Below are 14586 nucleotides of genomic sequence, written 5' to 3' on the forward strand. Positions count from 1 at the left end.
CCTATCCTACCCAGGCCCTATCCAGGCCCCTTATCTTGTCTATCCTCTGTTCTGTAATGCATTGTAATGGTCTATGAAGCATCTGTCTGTCTGTGGTGTCTGTGTCTGTCTTTTAGTCAAGGCTAAGGGCCGAAAACACATTGGTTTTTATTTTTAACTAAAAAGCAGCATGTTCATCAACTTCCACTTTCTCCAACAGTTGCTGAATTTCCTCTTCAGTTATGTGTGTGTGTTGGCTGACTGGTACGTCAAGGGGTTTCAAATGACAGGGTCTGTTCTGTGGGTGTGACTGGAAACAAAATGTCCGACCCTCCTTTTTTTTGGGGGGGGGGGGGGGGGGGGGGGGGGGGGGGGTCCTGAGTGGTGAAAGGGGTTAGCAGAGGATGTCCGCCTTCACGTGCAGAATTTTGGAGAAGCCCGGTCTCTTCTTCAAGCCCTGGAGGGTAAAGAGGGATGGATGGAGGGCTTAGACCACTACACTCATTTATGCAGAGAAAAGTCAACATCACTTCTTAAGTTTGTAGACCATTGTGCATACGCACACACACGGTAGAGGCCGTTGAACCATTGTAAGGGTGTGTGTAAATGAGCGTGCCTCAATCTATTTCTATCGGAGTTAGTGCATTTGAGCATTAGGGCCCGGTGACGATGTCAGCGTCGCGATACTCGTTAGTATCATGGCAAGGGAGCAAAACGCAAAGCGGCTTCAACGTCTTTAGGAAAACAGCCCTAATGTTGGAAACAAACATCAATACGTTGTCATTCCCGAGTCACATTTATTTATTTCCCAAAACTATTAGCACACTACATTTTACATACAGCAGGTTTTAAAAACGGACTAAAGAGTTCGGTCTGCTTTTTGCGTTTTCATATTCGACCAAAAATATTGCGATGCCAATATTAGCCCTATTAAGAATGTGTGAACCGAAAATACACTTAAGAGTGTTTCTCCGGGAGAAGCGGTATTTAGATACAGAAAAGTAAGCATATAAACTACATTTGTAGACCAGCATATAACTAAGTTTGTAGACTGGGCTGGTTCCTTATAGCGGTTTTCACTGACTGTACAGTACACACACACAACTCATAGGTTTCTCCCCCTCGAGGGTTTATTGAGTTTGACTAAATGTTTGCTCTGCTTCTCCCCCGTCTGGCTACAGCCATGACAAATGAACAGTGCCGAAATTACACACACACACTTTTAGCTCTCTGGAGTTAGTTACTTAACGGCTATGAGCAATCTAGCACAGCATCCACCAGTGAGAAAGGGGCACCTTCCACACTGACTCACAGAAGGAGGGAAGGCTCACACGCCCACCCTATTCCCTATTTAGTACGCTACTTTGACCAGGGCCCATAGAGAAAAATGTAGACGAAGTCCGAGTGCGAATATCGACGCGCTATTCCTCTTAACCTCTGATTGGCGCCCGCCGTGGGCGTGCGGCCGCCCTCAACGCCCCGCTTCCTCCCTTCAGAAAGCAGCTGGGATTAATTCAATTTCCTCAATTCCTCAGACGACCAGCTGAACTGGACTTCCTGGTTTGGAGTCACGTACGGTTCAGTGTGGTCGAGGTGTAATAATAGACAACTCTCGCTCGCCCACCGAACCGTCGCTAAAGGATGCTACAGACTTAGTCATATACATTACATGTATACTGTGGGCAGGAGAGAACCCAAAGACAGGAAATTGTTTGGACTGGCATAGTTAGGAGAACTGATCCAGAGTAAGTTTTAATAGTATTGCCCCCCCCCCCCCCCCCTATTAAGTGTATTACACCCCCTTTTTAAAAATGATCTAAGATGAGTTAAATGCAATTCTTTTTAAAGAGCATTTGGGATTCATTGGGACGTGGTCTCTGAAATGGAAGTTAAAAGCTCCGTTCTAATTACCTGCAGCTTGTTCACCATCTCGTCAAACAGCTTCCTAGCCTCAGGGCTGCTGGGGTCCTCGAAGTAGTCCTCCACCCCGATCTGCACCACCATGGACTTCAGGTTACGACACACACCTGGAGGGGCGAGACTGTGTTTACAACCCTCACACGGAAGCAGCAGACTCGCCACCCAATTCCAAATAGACCCCCTCGACCCTACGCCCCCGGCCACTTGTGTAGATCTGAAATGATTGGCTGGATGAGAAAAGTGCAGGCCTGGGTTCAAAAAGGGTGCTTACGCAACACTTTGAGCCGTTGCTTGCGCAATGGAAAACTAAAAATGGGCAGGGATTTCACTTTTTGGGATTGTTCTATTGGTTCCTTTGTGAAAATAAAGCACATATTTATTTGAACCTGGGTCTGGTGTAGGATGTACTCACTGTTGAAGTACAGCAGTGTCTTGGGGGTGGAGGTGAGGACACGCATCTCTCGAACCTCCAGACCCTCCCAGTAGTGTTCTATGTAGTGCACTATGCAGTGTAGTCGGGTGTACTCACTGTTGAAGTGAAGCAGGGCCTTAGGGGTGACCGGGGTGGAGGTGAGGACCAGCATCTCCAGGCCCTTCAGACCCTCCCTGCACACCTCAGCTGCCACTTCCTGGTTGACCTCACTCACATGGTCCAGCTCCAACACCTGCAGACGCATGCAGTTCCTCGCTGCAGGGGGGAAAAGAGGGAGGAGGAGAGAAGGAGGTTGAGATGCCTTTGATACCAACAGCTTAGTCGGTAGTATGGAAGTAAGTAGCATTGACCGCACCAGAACAGCCCATATGGCAGGAGAATATCTTCCGTTTCTGTAGCGTGAGGCAGCTAGAAGCACAAGTCCCCCCCCCCGCTGGACAGGACGCTTGGTATGTGCTAATCCATCATTTTTCAAGTGCTAGGCAAGATATCTAAAGAGCCTATCCCGAGTCTAAAGCAGTCATATACACCTGGCACCACATATTGATATACGTTTGTTCACGGGTTGAAGTGTTAGCATTGCTTACACGAAAATAAAACTTAATAACGACGCTACCTAAAAAAAGTTGAAAAGAGAGACGGCCATAGCGAAAGCGCACATAACCAGCCTACAAAACCAAAACAGTATGTTCACCGTGTTTCTACCATTTGTATGATATACTCTCAGATATAGATATATTTGAGACAGCTTGGGGATAGTGTTTCCTCATGTTTCGCCCTAGATGGTAGGATGAGTGTGAACCGATCAGAATGGCTGATTTCCAAATGGCATCCTATTCCCTTAACAAGTGCACTACCTTTCACTAGCACACATACAGAGCCTTCAGAAAGTATTCATACCCCTTGTTTTATTCCACATTTCGTTGCGTCACCAGCCTGAATTCAAAATGGATTCAAACAAAATGTGCTCACCCATCATCAAACAACACCCCACAATGACAAAGTGAAAACATGTTTTAAGAAATGTTTGCAATTTTGTTGAAAATGAAATAAATCTCATTTACGTAAGTTGATGCATGTTAGAATCACCTTTGGCAGCGATTACAGTGTTTCTGGGTAAGTCTAAGAGCTCTGCACACATGGATTGTGCAATATTTCCACTTTTGTTTTTTTATTATTCAAGTTCTGTCAAGTTTGTTGTTGATCATTGCTAGACAGCCATTTTCAAAGTCTTGCCATAGATTTTCAAGCCAATTTAAGTCAAAACTGTAACTAGGCCACTCAGGAACATTCAATGTCGTCTTGGTATGCTACTCCAGTGTATATTTGGCCTCGTGTTTTAGGTTATTGTCCTGCTGAAAGGTGAATTTATCTCCCGGTGTCTGTGAAAAAGTAGACACAGGTTTTCCTCTAGGATTTTGCCTGTGCTTAGCTCTATTCCATTTATTTTTATTAAAAACATTTTTTTTAAACTTGACGATGACAAGCATACCCATAACATGATGTAGCCACCAACATGCTTGAAAATATGAAGAGTGGTATTCAGTGATGTGTTGGATTTGCCCCAAACATAACGCTTTGGATTCAGGACAAAGTTCATTTCTTTGCTGCCGTTTCACTTTAGTGCCTTATTGCAAACAGGACACATGTTTTGGAATATTTTTAAATTCTGTACAGGCTTCCTTTTCACTATGTTAATTAGATTAGTAGTGTGTGGTAATTACAATGTTATTTATTGATCCATCCTCACTTTTCTCCTATGACAGCCATTAAAAGTGTTTTAAAATCACCATTGGCCTCATGGTGAAATCCCTGAGTGGTTTCCTTCCTCTCCGGCAACTGAGTTAGGAAGGACACCTATATCTTTGTAGTGACTGGGTGTAGTGAAACGCCATCCAAAGTGTAATTAATAACTTCACCATGCTCAAAGGGATATTCAATGTCTTTTTTTATCTACCAATAGGTGCCCTTCTTTGCGAGGCATTGGAAAACCTCCCTGGTTCTGTGGTAGATTCTACACTATATATACACAAAAGTATGTGGACACCACTTCAAATTAGTGGATTTGGCTATTTCAGCCACACCTGTTCCTGACAGGTTTATAAAATCGAGCACACAGCCTCCATAGACAAACATTAGGAGTAGAATGGCCCGTACTTAAGAGCTCAGTGACTTTCAACGTGGCACAGTGATAGGAAGCCACCTTTCAGTTTGGCAAAAGCTTTGCCCTGCTAGAGCTGCCCCGGTCAACTTTAAGTGCTTGTTATTGTGAAGTAGAAACATCTAGGAGCAACAATGGCTCAGGCGCTAAGTGGTAGGCCACACAAGCTCACAGAATGGGACCGCCGACTCATCGAGCTTCATGAAATGGGTTTCCATGGCCGAGCAGCTGCACATAAGCGTAAGATCACCATGCGCAATGCCAAGCGTCAGATGTCGGTCCGAAGGACTAATCTGGGTTTGGCGGATGCCAGGAGAATGTTACCTGCCCCAACACATAATGCCAACTGTAAAGTTTGGTGGAGGAGGAATAATGGTCTGGGGCTGTTTTTCTTGGTTCAGGTGAGGCCCCTTAGTTCCAGTGAAGGGAAATCTTAACACTATAGCATACAATTACATTCTAGACGATTCTGTGCTTCCAACTTTGTGGCAACAGTTTGGGGAAGGCCCTTTCCTGTTTCAGCATGACAATGCCCCCCGGGCACAAAGCGAGGTCCATACAGAAATGGTTTGTAGAGATTGGTGTGGAGGAACTTGACTGGCCTGTAAAGAGTCCTGACATCAACCCCATCGAACGCCTTTGGGATGAATTGTAATGCCCAAAATCAGTGCTCGACCTCACCATTGCTTGTGCCTGAATGGAAGCAAGTCCCCGCAGCAATGCTCTAACATCTGGCGGAAAGCCTTCTCAGGAGAGTGGAGGCTGTTTTAGCTGCAAAGGGGGGACCAACTACATGGGTTTGGAATGAGATGTTTGAGGAGCAGGTGTCCACATACTTTTGGTCATGTAGTGTATGTTCGAAATTCACTGCTCGACTTGAGGGACCTTACAGGTATGTGTGGGGTACAGAGATGATAAACACGACCATTGCACACAGAGTGAGTCCATGCAACTTATTGTGACTTGTTAAGCAAAGTTTGACTCCTGAACTTAAAAAAAAGAGGTTGAATACCTTTTCAGCTTTACATGTTTAATTAATTAGTAAACATTTCTAAAAACACAAAACATAATTCCACTTTGACATTACGGGGTATTGTATGTAGGCCAATGAGCCAAAATCCAAATGTATAAAATGTTCAATTCAGGTTGTAACACAACAAAATGTGGAAAAAGTCAAGGGGTGTGAATACTTTTTGAAGGCACTGTAGGGCTCTGGCCAAGAGTAGTGAACTATATAGGAAATAGGGTGCCATTTGAGAGGCACTCAATGTCCTTTGCTATTGCCACCCCTCATCCTCACTCAGCCCATGTTTGTTTATTTAAAAAAGGTTTATTTCACCTTTATTTAACCAGGTAGGCCAGTTGAGAACAAGTTCTAATTTACAACTGCGACCTGGCCAAGATAAAGCAAAGCAGTGCGAAAAAAACAACAACGCAGAGTTACACATAAACAAACGTACAGTCAATAACACAATATAAAAAATATATGTACACTGTGTGCAAATGTAGAAGAGTAGGGAGGTAAGACATATAGGCCATAGAGGCAAAATCATTACAATTTAGCATTAATACTGGAGTGATAGATGTGCAGATGATGATGTGCAGGTAGAGATACTGGGGTGCAAAAGAGCACGAGGGTAAATAACAATATGGGGATGTACTGATAGACAGACCACCAAAACAACTGTTTCTCATCTAGCCACAAAAGTAATTTCCTCCCTCTGTTCCTGCATGCTGTGAATCGTGAGTAGGAACGTAATAGCCGGGTCACATTTTTCCTTCTGAATGGGAGGGTATTTGCAGTCGCACGCATCCCGCTTCCCATATGTGTGGACGGCCCAGAAATAAATCAGAATATTTTGTTCCTCAGAAGAAAAAAAAAAGGAGAAAAAAAAATCTAAAAATGTGACAAATAACCCCTTGAAGTACAAAGTTATATCCATCAACAAACAGTCCCTCCAGGATTCCACAATCGCATAATTCAATGCAAAATCTACCAATCAGCGTATATTATGCGAGAGCTCGCAATTTTGACCAAATCCCGCACTTCTAGCGTATAAAATGGGTCCAATCAAAAGCGGGTTAGTAATTTTGACTAATTACTGCACTGTTACCGTGGAAAATGGCCCAATCCAACCACACGTCAACCAAGTTTCACCCCCTAGCCTGTCAGCGTATTCACGTGAGAAGATCATGGGTGATTGTTGATGGCTTGACAGGCAGTACAACGAACAGAAATCAATCTCATTTGCCAAGCAAAAATAACAGCTACCGACCGTGCGAAACTATTTCTAAATGTTTTTGGAAACTAGAGAAAGTCGACAATCAACAGTCACTTCAAATCAGCAAAGCATATGAGAATGTCAGAGCAGTTCCCACAGCAGCTGTAGATCACAATGACCGAAGTGGTAGCAGGGAAGACCGTGGCAAGCGCTGAAAGTAGTATGAATCAAGGTGAGTGGCGTTTTACTCCGCTAACCTTGGCTTCAGTAGGGTGGTCGGCACTCTGCTCTCCACCAGTCTGTCTATGGAGAGCGCTGCTCAAAGCGGCTGAGTGTAATTGGCCAGCTTTGCCGTTTTAAACTCTCTGTAAAACATCATACGGATAACGAAAGCACAATCTTTCTGGATTTTTTATTTAATTTTTAGAAATGGAACAGTTCATTTCAACCACGATATTCTATTTCTATGTTTTCTGTTGTTTGTCTCCCTTACGATCCTTTCAGGAAAGAAAAGTCTCAAGAATTTTGAAGACAACTTATTAGAAAGAAATATTGATCCTCAAATTGAAAGCGATTGATCAGCTTTGAATCCATTTGGGGGTTGTGTTTTTGAGAGAGAGAGAGAGTGAGTTGGAATGGGAGGTGCATCTTGTGTTGATAGCAAGCCCCAAGCCTGATGGATTGGAGAGGTGTGTGTGACTGATGCGTGAGTGGATTATGACAGAGCTGTTTGTTCAGGAAAATAAACTAAGCACTTTAGATGTTTCTAATTGTTTTTGGATTATGTATTCGGCTTTTTATTGCTTTATATGAAATTAGCGAGATATTTATCCAAATCAATTTCCTCACCCAACGAGGCTAGTCCCTGAATGCCACATCCTGCCCCCCCCACACCCAGGGCTCTGAGGTGCGGCCAGCAACGGCCAATGGTCTGCAGGCATCGGTTGCTGAAGCGAGCCGGTTGTTGGCTGGAGGAGAAAGAGAGAGAGGTGCGTTACAATATATGTGTTAACAGTATTCATAAAATAAATGTGTGCTAAGAGTTGCCTCTCACCATGGATGTAGTGGTGCCACCTGGAGGGAGATTATGTCTCTACAGCCTGCTCCTAGAGCCCAGATCACCTCCTGTCCTACAGGGTCTGTGGCACTCCTAGAACAAAACATACCAATTCACTATACTTCATGGTATATCAATCTAGACACCCATTCATAATATATATCAGGGGTCTCAAACTCATGGCACGCGGGCCAAACGTGGCCCGTCTACTGATTTAATGTGGCAGATTAAATGCTAGTGTACTTACAGTATATTCTGTAATACCACAGTGGAATACTATATAGTATACTGTAGTGGATTATATTGTATAGAGTGTGAGCACCACATGGTGGTAGTACCTGTAAAGACAGGTGGGTTGTTTAACAACAAAGCCGGTGCATGCACAATCGTGAAGCAAAACAGGCAAAGAATCAAAGGATTGTTGACAACATGCAAACTATATTTCCTGTCCAAAACTTTATTGAAAACATAAATACACAATGATCACTTGTTGTCTCTCAAATACATCATTGCAGTTGTTGGTTAGCTAGCGTTGTCGGTTGGCTAGCTAGCAAATGTTTTGCGATATTTGCCTAGAAGTGATAAGAGTCAAAACCCCTCAAAACAAGACATGGTATCAATAACAAGATACAATGAGTTGAAATGAGCCACCTACAATTCCTCTCATGGCAGCTTCTTGTCATTGTTGCTAGCTATCTGACCGTCCAGAATCACAACACACTGACTTTTCACATGCAATTTTCGAATAACCCATCCTCAACCTCCTGACTACATGTGATTAAGTGAAAATTTTAGGCCCGCACCCGACCGACCCTAACCCGCAAATATAGAAAAGGCACTGTCCAGTCAGAGACAGGTCTAAGTTTCTGCTTATACTTTCCCACATTTTGGTACTCTATTTGTTCAACTTTTCTTTAATCAGAAACATGCAGCGTCTCTTGTCATTACTTGTTGCCCTAGAATACCAAATAAACCCTTGCTCACCAGAATAATGTCATAGAATAAATGATTCAATCGATCTATCTAGTCGACGTCGGTAAAATTCTTCCATCTCTGCTTCTCTTGCACAGCAAAGATGTTCAGGGATGCAGGATTTTCTGTGCAAAATTTCCTAATAACAGTTTGACCGGATTTTTTAAAAAATTTGCCCGGAAATGTAAAAAAAGGTGTGAATACTACCCAACATGTTTCTGATAAGATTTCAGTTTGACTTTATGATGCTGATAAAGATAGCACCTATAGATGGTCACGAACTGTCTAAATGTGTATAGCGCCTCGCAATCATCCTCTACACCAAATCCTTCCTGAACATTAGGCTATTGTTCTGGTCCTCCCTTCTATTGATTTTCCAACTCCTGTTTGCAGCTTTTCTCTTATATAAATAAACTCATTGTTCTTTTTGCCTCAGTGGGTCGAAGTGACCTTTTTCTGCCCAAGTTCCGAAAAGCATTTGGCGATTGGAGCGTAGTTAGGCCCTAAAGCTTAGGCTACACACAAACAGCAGACAAAACATTTTTTTTTTAAATACAGAAAATGTCCCAAAACAAAAATATACAGAAATAGTACTTCCTGTTTGCACTGGCAAATAAACCGCTTTCTAAGTTTTAGACAGGACCCAAACGTAAACATGAATATAAACTAAACTTATCTACAGATGATCTCCTGATATACCTGAACAGTACTTATTGCAAAAAAAATATTTTCTGAATACTCTAAAATCTCAGGATATAAAATTAACGTGGGAAAACGAAATAAATGCAATAAACGTTGTTTTTTTTACTCATGATTTACAGCAGTCTTTAAGTGGACCACAAAAAAATATTAAATACTTGGGATGCTTAACAAGTGACAACAACAAATATAAAAGATAACTTTATGCCATTACTGAACTGTATGAAAACAGATCGAAATAAATTGAATAATCTTCCAGGTAGAATAAACCTCTTCAAAAAAAGGTTTTGTATTTATTTTTGTAATACTAATTCGTAGCATAAAAAGGAACGTTTGACATCTTCATACTTTACGTCTGAGGGTTGTTTTAACCTTCAAGACTTGGAAGTGTATCAAATCGCCACCCAAGTCTTTTACTTGCTTCAAATTCACTAAAGAGGAACAACAGGTAACTATTGAAGATGCGCAGCTCATCCCCTGTATCTTTTTACGTGTCTATTTTCAAAGGGGAAAGTTAAGAACATGAATAACTTCATTGTTAAGAACAACGAGAACAACGTGGAAGAAAATGAAACGGAATTCTACAAGAACCAATATCACTTCCTAAAAAAAAACAACCTTGTGGAACAATCCTTGGATAGCTTTTCAGAATTCACCGATGAATTGGTCCACGCGGAAAACTAAAAAGGCGTGGAAACCGTAGATGACTTGGTAATAGGAAATACATTCATTTCCATGACGGCTTTAAAAAGCTAGTTTGGATCGACCAACGTAGTTATTTTCAAATACACGCAACTTAAAAGTTGTATATTACAAAATGTAGATTTGAAATCTTTTGGATATCAGAACAATCTTGAGGGAATCCCATTTGAGTCAGAAAAGGATATTCATATGATAGGTAAGATATATAAAACCTTGCAGAGAGCCTATCCAACTGACAATCTCCCAGAAAAATACATCAACTATTGGAACAAGACTTAAAAGAACTGATATTGGTACAAGATAGAGGGAAAGTTGGAACACAACTAACGCGACTACAGTTAACAAAAATGTACATTTAATTCAGTATAAAATCATGTATAGAATGTATTATACAAGAGACAAAATCCTAACTCTACAGAACAATCTAAGAGTCATGTCTGAAGTGTCAAACTAATAATGACTCAATAATTCATGCCTTCTGGGAATGTTATAAAGTCCAAAAGTTATGGCGGCGTTAGAAGATTGAAGTAGTACAACGTAAATGTACTTTTAATCTGTCTGTCTGCATACTTCAAGACGTGGCATATGAGGGTGCCTTGAGAGAGCCGATGGGTTGAACGATGCTTTTGTGTACAAAAAACAAAATGTCAGCAGCATTGAAGGTCCCCAAGAAAACAGTGGCCTCCATCATTCTTAAATTGAAGAAGTTTGGAACCACCAAGACTCTTCCTAGAGCTGGCCGCCTGGCCAAACTGAGCAATCGGAGGAGAAGGGTCTTGGTCAGGGAGGTGACCGAGAACCCAATTGCCACTCTGACAGAGCTCCAGAGTTCCTCTGTGGGGATCGGAGAACCTTCCAGAAGGACAACTTTCTCTGCAGCACTCCACCAATCAGGCCTTTATGGTAGAGAGGCCAGACGGAAGCCACTCCTCAGTAAAAGGCACATGACAGCCCACTTGGAGTTTACCAAAAGGCACCTAAGGACTCTCAGACCATGAGAAACCAGATTCTCTGGAGAGACCTGAAAATAGCTGTGCAGCGACGCTCCCCCATCCAACCTGACAGAGCTTGAGAGGATTTGAAGAGAAGAATGCGAGAATCAGTTTTTCCTTTGTCGTTATGGGTTATTGCGTGTAGATTGATGAGGGGAAAAAAACAATTTAATCAATTTTAGAATGCTGTAACAAAATGTGGAAAAAGTCAAGGGGTCTGAATACTTTCCGAATCCACTATACTGAATGAAAACTTAATTTAATACAATACATAAATAAAATCTATTTAGTCTCACATAAATAATGAAACGTTCAATTTGGTTTAAATAATGCAAAAACACAGTGTTGGAAAAGAAAGTAAAAGTGCAATATGTACCATGTTTAAGTTCCTTGCTCAGAACATGAGAACATATGAAAGCTGGTGGTTCCTTTTAACATGAGTCTCCAATATTCCCAGTTAATAAGTTTTAGGTTGTATTTATAGGAATTATGACGCGTCGACTATTGCTCTCTATACCATTTTTATTTCATGTACCTCTGATTATTGGATGTTTTTATAGACACTATAGTATTGCCAGCCTAATCTCGGGAGTTGATAGGCTTGAAGTCATAAACGGAGCTGTGCTTCAAGCATTGCTAAGAGCTGTAAAGTGCTGTTTGAATGAATGCTTACAAGCCTGCTGCTGCCTACCACCGCTCAGTCTGACTGCTCTATCAAATCATAGACTTAAATATAATATAATAAACAAACAAACACGAGCCTTTGGTCATTAATATGGTCGAATCCGGAAACTATCATTTTGAAAACAAAACGTTTATTCTTTCAGTGAAATACGGAACCGTTCCATATTTTATCTAGTCTCAATATCTAAATATCTAAGTCTAAATATTGCTACATGTTACATTTCACACCCTTCAATGTTACGTCATAATTATGTAAAAATCAGGCAAATTAATTACGGTCTTTGTTAGGAAGAAATGGTCTTCACACAGTTCGCAACGAGCCAGATGGCCCAAACTGCTGCATATACCCTGACTCTGCTTACACAGAACGCAAGAGAAGTGACACAATTTCCCTAGTTAATATTGCCTGCTAACATGCATTTCTTTTAACTAAATAGCCAGATTGATTGTGTATTGATTTGAAGGAAGGTGATGTTTATGGTTAGGTACATTTGTGCAACGATTGTGCTTTTGTTAAATCATCACCCGTTTGGCGAAGTTGAAGTAGGCTGTGATTCGATGATAAATTAACAGGCACCACTTCGATTATATGCAACGCAGGACCATCTAATTCACCTAGTAATATCATCAACCATGTGTTGTTAATTAGTGACTATGTGAAGATTGTTTTTAATAAGATAAGTTTAATGCTAGCTAGCAACTTACCTTGGCTCCTTTCAGCCACAAGGTCCTTTTGACGCTGCACTCGCGTAACAGGTGGTCAGCCTGCCACACAGTCTCCTCGTGGAGTGCAATGTAATCAGCCATAATCGGCATCCAAAAAGGCTGATTACCAACTGTTATGAAAACTTGAAAATCAACCCTAATTAACCGGCCAATACCGATTTAAAATCGGTCGACCTCTAATGCACACTGTACTGTATTATGTGTGATCGCCCCCTGGTGGTAGTACCTGTATGTGACGGCCTGCAGGGCTCGGCAGTAGCAGCTGGCGAGCCACAGCGAGCGGTCAGTTAGCAGGTTGGGACAATGAGACACCTTGAGGATCAATAGGTTCCCTCCTGTAGCCTTCAGCAACGACTCCAGACCCTCTTCCAGACAACCCCTGGGAGGGAGGGAGGGAGGCAGGGAGGGAGGGAGAAACAGAAACCGAGAGAGAGAGCGAGAGAGAGAGACAGACATACAAAAAATGGGTTAATATTTTTTTTGGACTGAATAACCAATTACTCCGTACAGAACGAGTATTGTCCTGGAGTTGAACAAGGCACTGCAGCAATGTATACATCTGGAGTTGTCTGTCTAAGCAGTAGAATGTTAATAATGCATGGCATTACGCTGTTCTGACCAAGAGAGTCAAGACAAATGTTGTACTAAATGTGTTCAATCTGTTTGTGCAAATCATAATAAAATAGAATAAAAGCCATTTTGTATTTATAAGGATAAGAGGTATAAGCATGCAAGCATGCAAATGCAGTGTGCACACGCTCATACACAAGCACGCCCACAAGGCCGTGCATACGGCCGTCTCAACCGGCGACAGTATATAGACTAGGAAGGAGAGATGGGGGGAGAGAGAAAAAGGAGAGATGGGGGAGAGAGATGAGGGGGAGGAGAGATGGGGGAGAGAGAAAAAGGATAGATGGGGGGAGAGATGGGGGGGAGGGAGAGGGAGAGGGAGAGAGAGAGAGAGAGAGAAGGGAGAGATGGGGGAGAGAGAGAGAAGGGAGAGATGGGGGAGAGAGAGAGAAGGGGGAGATGGGGGAGAGAGAGAGAAGGGAGAGATGGGGGAGAGAGAAGGGAGAGAGAGAGAGAAGGGGGAGATGAGGGAACGAGAAGAGAGAGATGGGGGAGAGAGAAGGGGAGAGAGAGAGAGAAGGGGGAGATGAGGGAACGAGAAGGGAGAGAAGGGGGAGTGAAGGGGAAGATGGGGGAGGGAGAGAGAGAAGGGAGAGATGGGGGAGAGAGAAGGGAGAGGTGGGGGGGAGAGAGAAGGGAGAGGTGGGGGGGGAGAGGGGAGAGAGAGAAGGGAGAGATGGGGGGAAAGAGGCGGGAGAGATGGGGGGAGAGAAGGGAGAGATGGGGGGAGAGAGAAGGGAGAGATGGGGGGAGTGAGAAGGGAGAGATGAGGGGAGAGAGAAGGGAGAGATGGGGGAGAGATGGGGGGAGAGAAAAGGGAGAGATGGGGGAGAGAGAAAGGAGAGATGGGGAGAGAGAGAAGGGAAAGATGGGGGGAGAGAGAGAAGGGAGAGATGGGGGAGAAGGGAGAGATGGGGGAGAGAGAGAGAGAGAAGGGAGAGATGGGGAGAGAGAGAGAGAAGGGAGAGATGGGGGAGAGGGAGAGATGGGGGAGAGATGGGGGAGAGGGAGAGATGGGGGAGAGAGAAGGGAGAGAGAAGGGAGAGAGAAGGGAGAGATGGGGATAGAGAAGGGAGAGATGGGGAGAGAAGGGGGAGATGGGAGAGAGAAGGGAGAGATGGGGAGAGGGGAGATGGGAGAGAGAAGGGAGAGAGGGGGAGGGAGAGATGGGGAGGGGGAGAGAGAAGGGAGAGATGGGGGATATGGGGGAGGGAGAGAAGGGGGATATAGGGGAGGGAGAGATGGGGGAGATGGGGGAGAGAAGGGGGAGATGGGGGAGGGAGAGCTGGGGGTGAGAAGGGAGAGATGGGGGTGAGAGGGAGAGAGAAGAGATGATAGGGGGGAGAGAGAGAAGGGGAGAGAGAGAGAGAAAGGAGAGATGATGGGGGAGAGAGAAAGGAGAGATGATG

General features: G+C 43.3%; 1 protein-coding gene across 1 annotated transcript in view; it reads right to left on the minus strand.

Annotated features, from left to right (window-relative positions):
* Window positions 1–335: 335 nt before the first annotated feature.
* The window catches only part of LOC139418799 (F-box only protein 41-like), a 96603-nt gene continuing 82352 nt past the window's right edge, over window positions 336–14586 (minus strand). Inside the window, exons 9-14 of the mRNA XM_071168510.1 lie at window positions 12774–12926; window positions 7770–7865; window positions 7565–7683; window positions 2429–2587; window positions 1891–2006; window positions 336–436 (exon numbers count right to left, since the gene is read on the minus strand). Of these exons, the coding sequence (XP_071024611.1) occupies window positions 374–436; window positions 1891–2006; window positions 2429–2587; window positions 7565–7683; window positions 7770–7865; window positions 12774–12926 (706 nt within the window). The 3' untranslated portion in view covers window positions 336–373. The remainder of the gene's footprint in view (window positions 437–1890; window positions 2007–2428; window positions 2588–7564; window positions 7684–7769; window positions 7866–12773; window positions 12927–14586) is intronic.

Source organism: Oncorhynchus clarkii, chromosome 10, assembly GCF_045791955.1.
Source record: "Oncorhynchus clarkii lewisi isolate Uvic-CL-2024 chromosome 10, UVic_Ocla_1.0, whole genome shotgun sequence".
NCBI classification, from domain to species: Eukaryota; Metazoa; Chordata; class Actinopteri; order Salmoniformes; family Salmonidae; genus Oncorhynchus; species Oncorhynchus clarkii.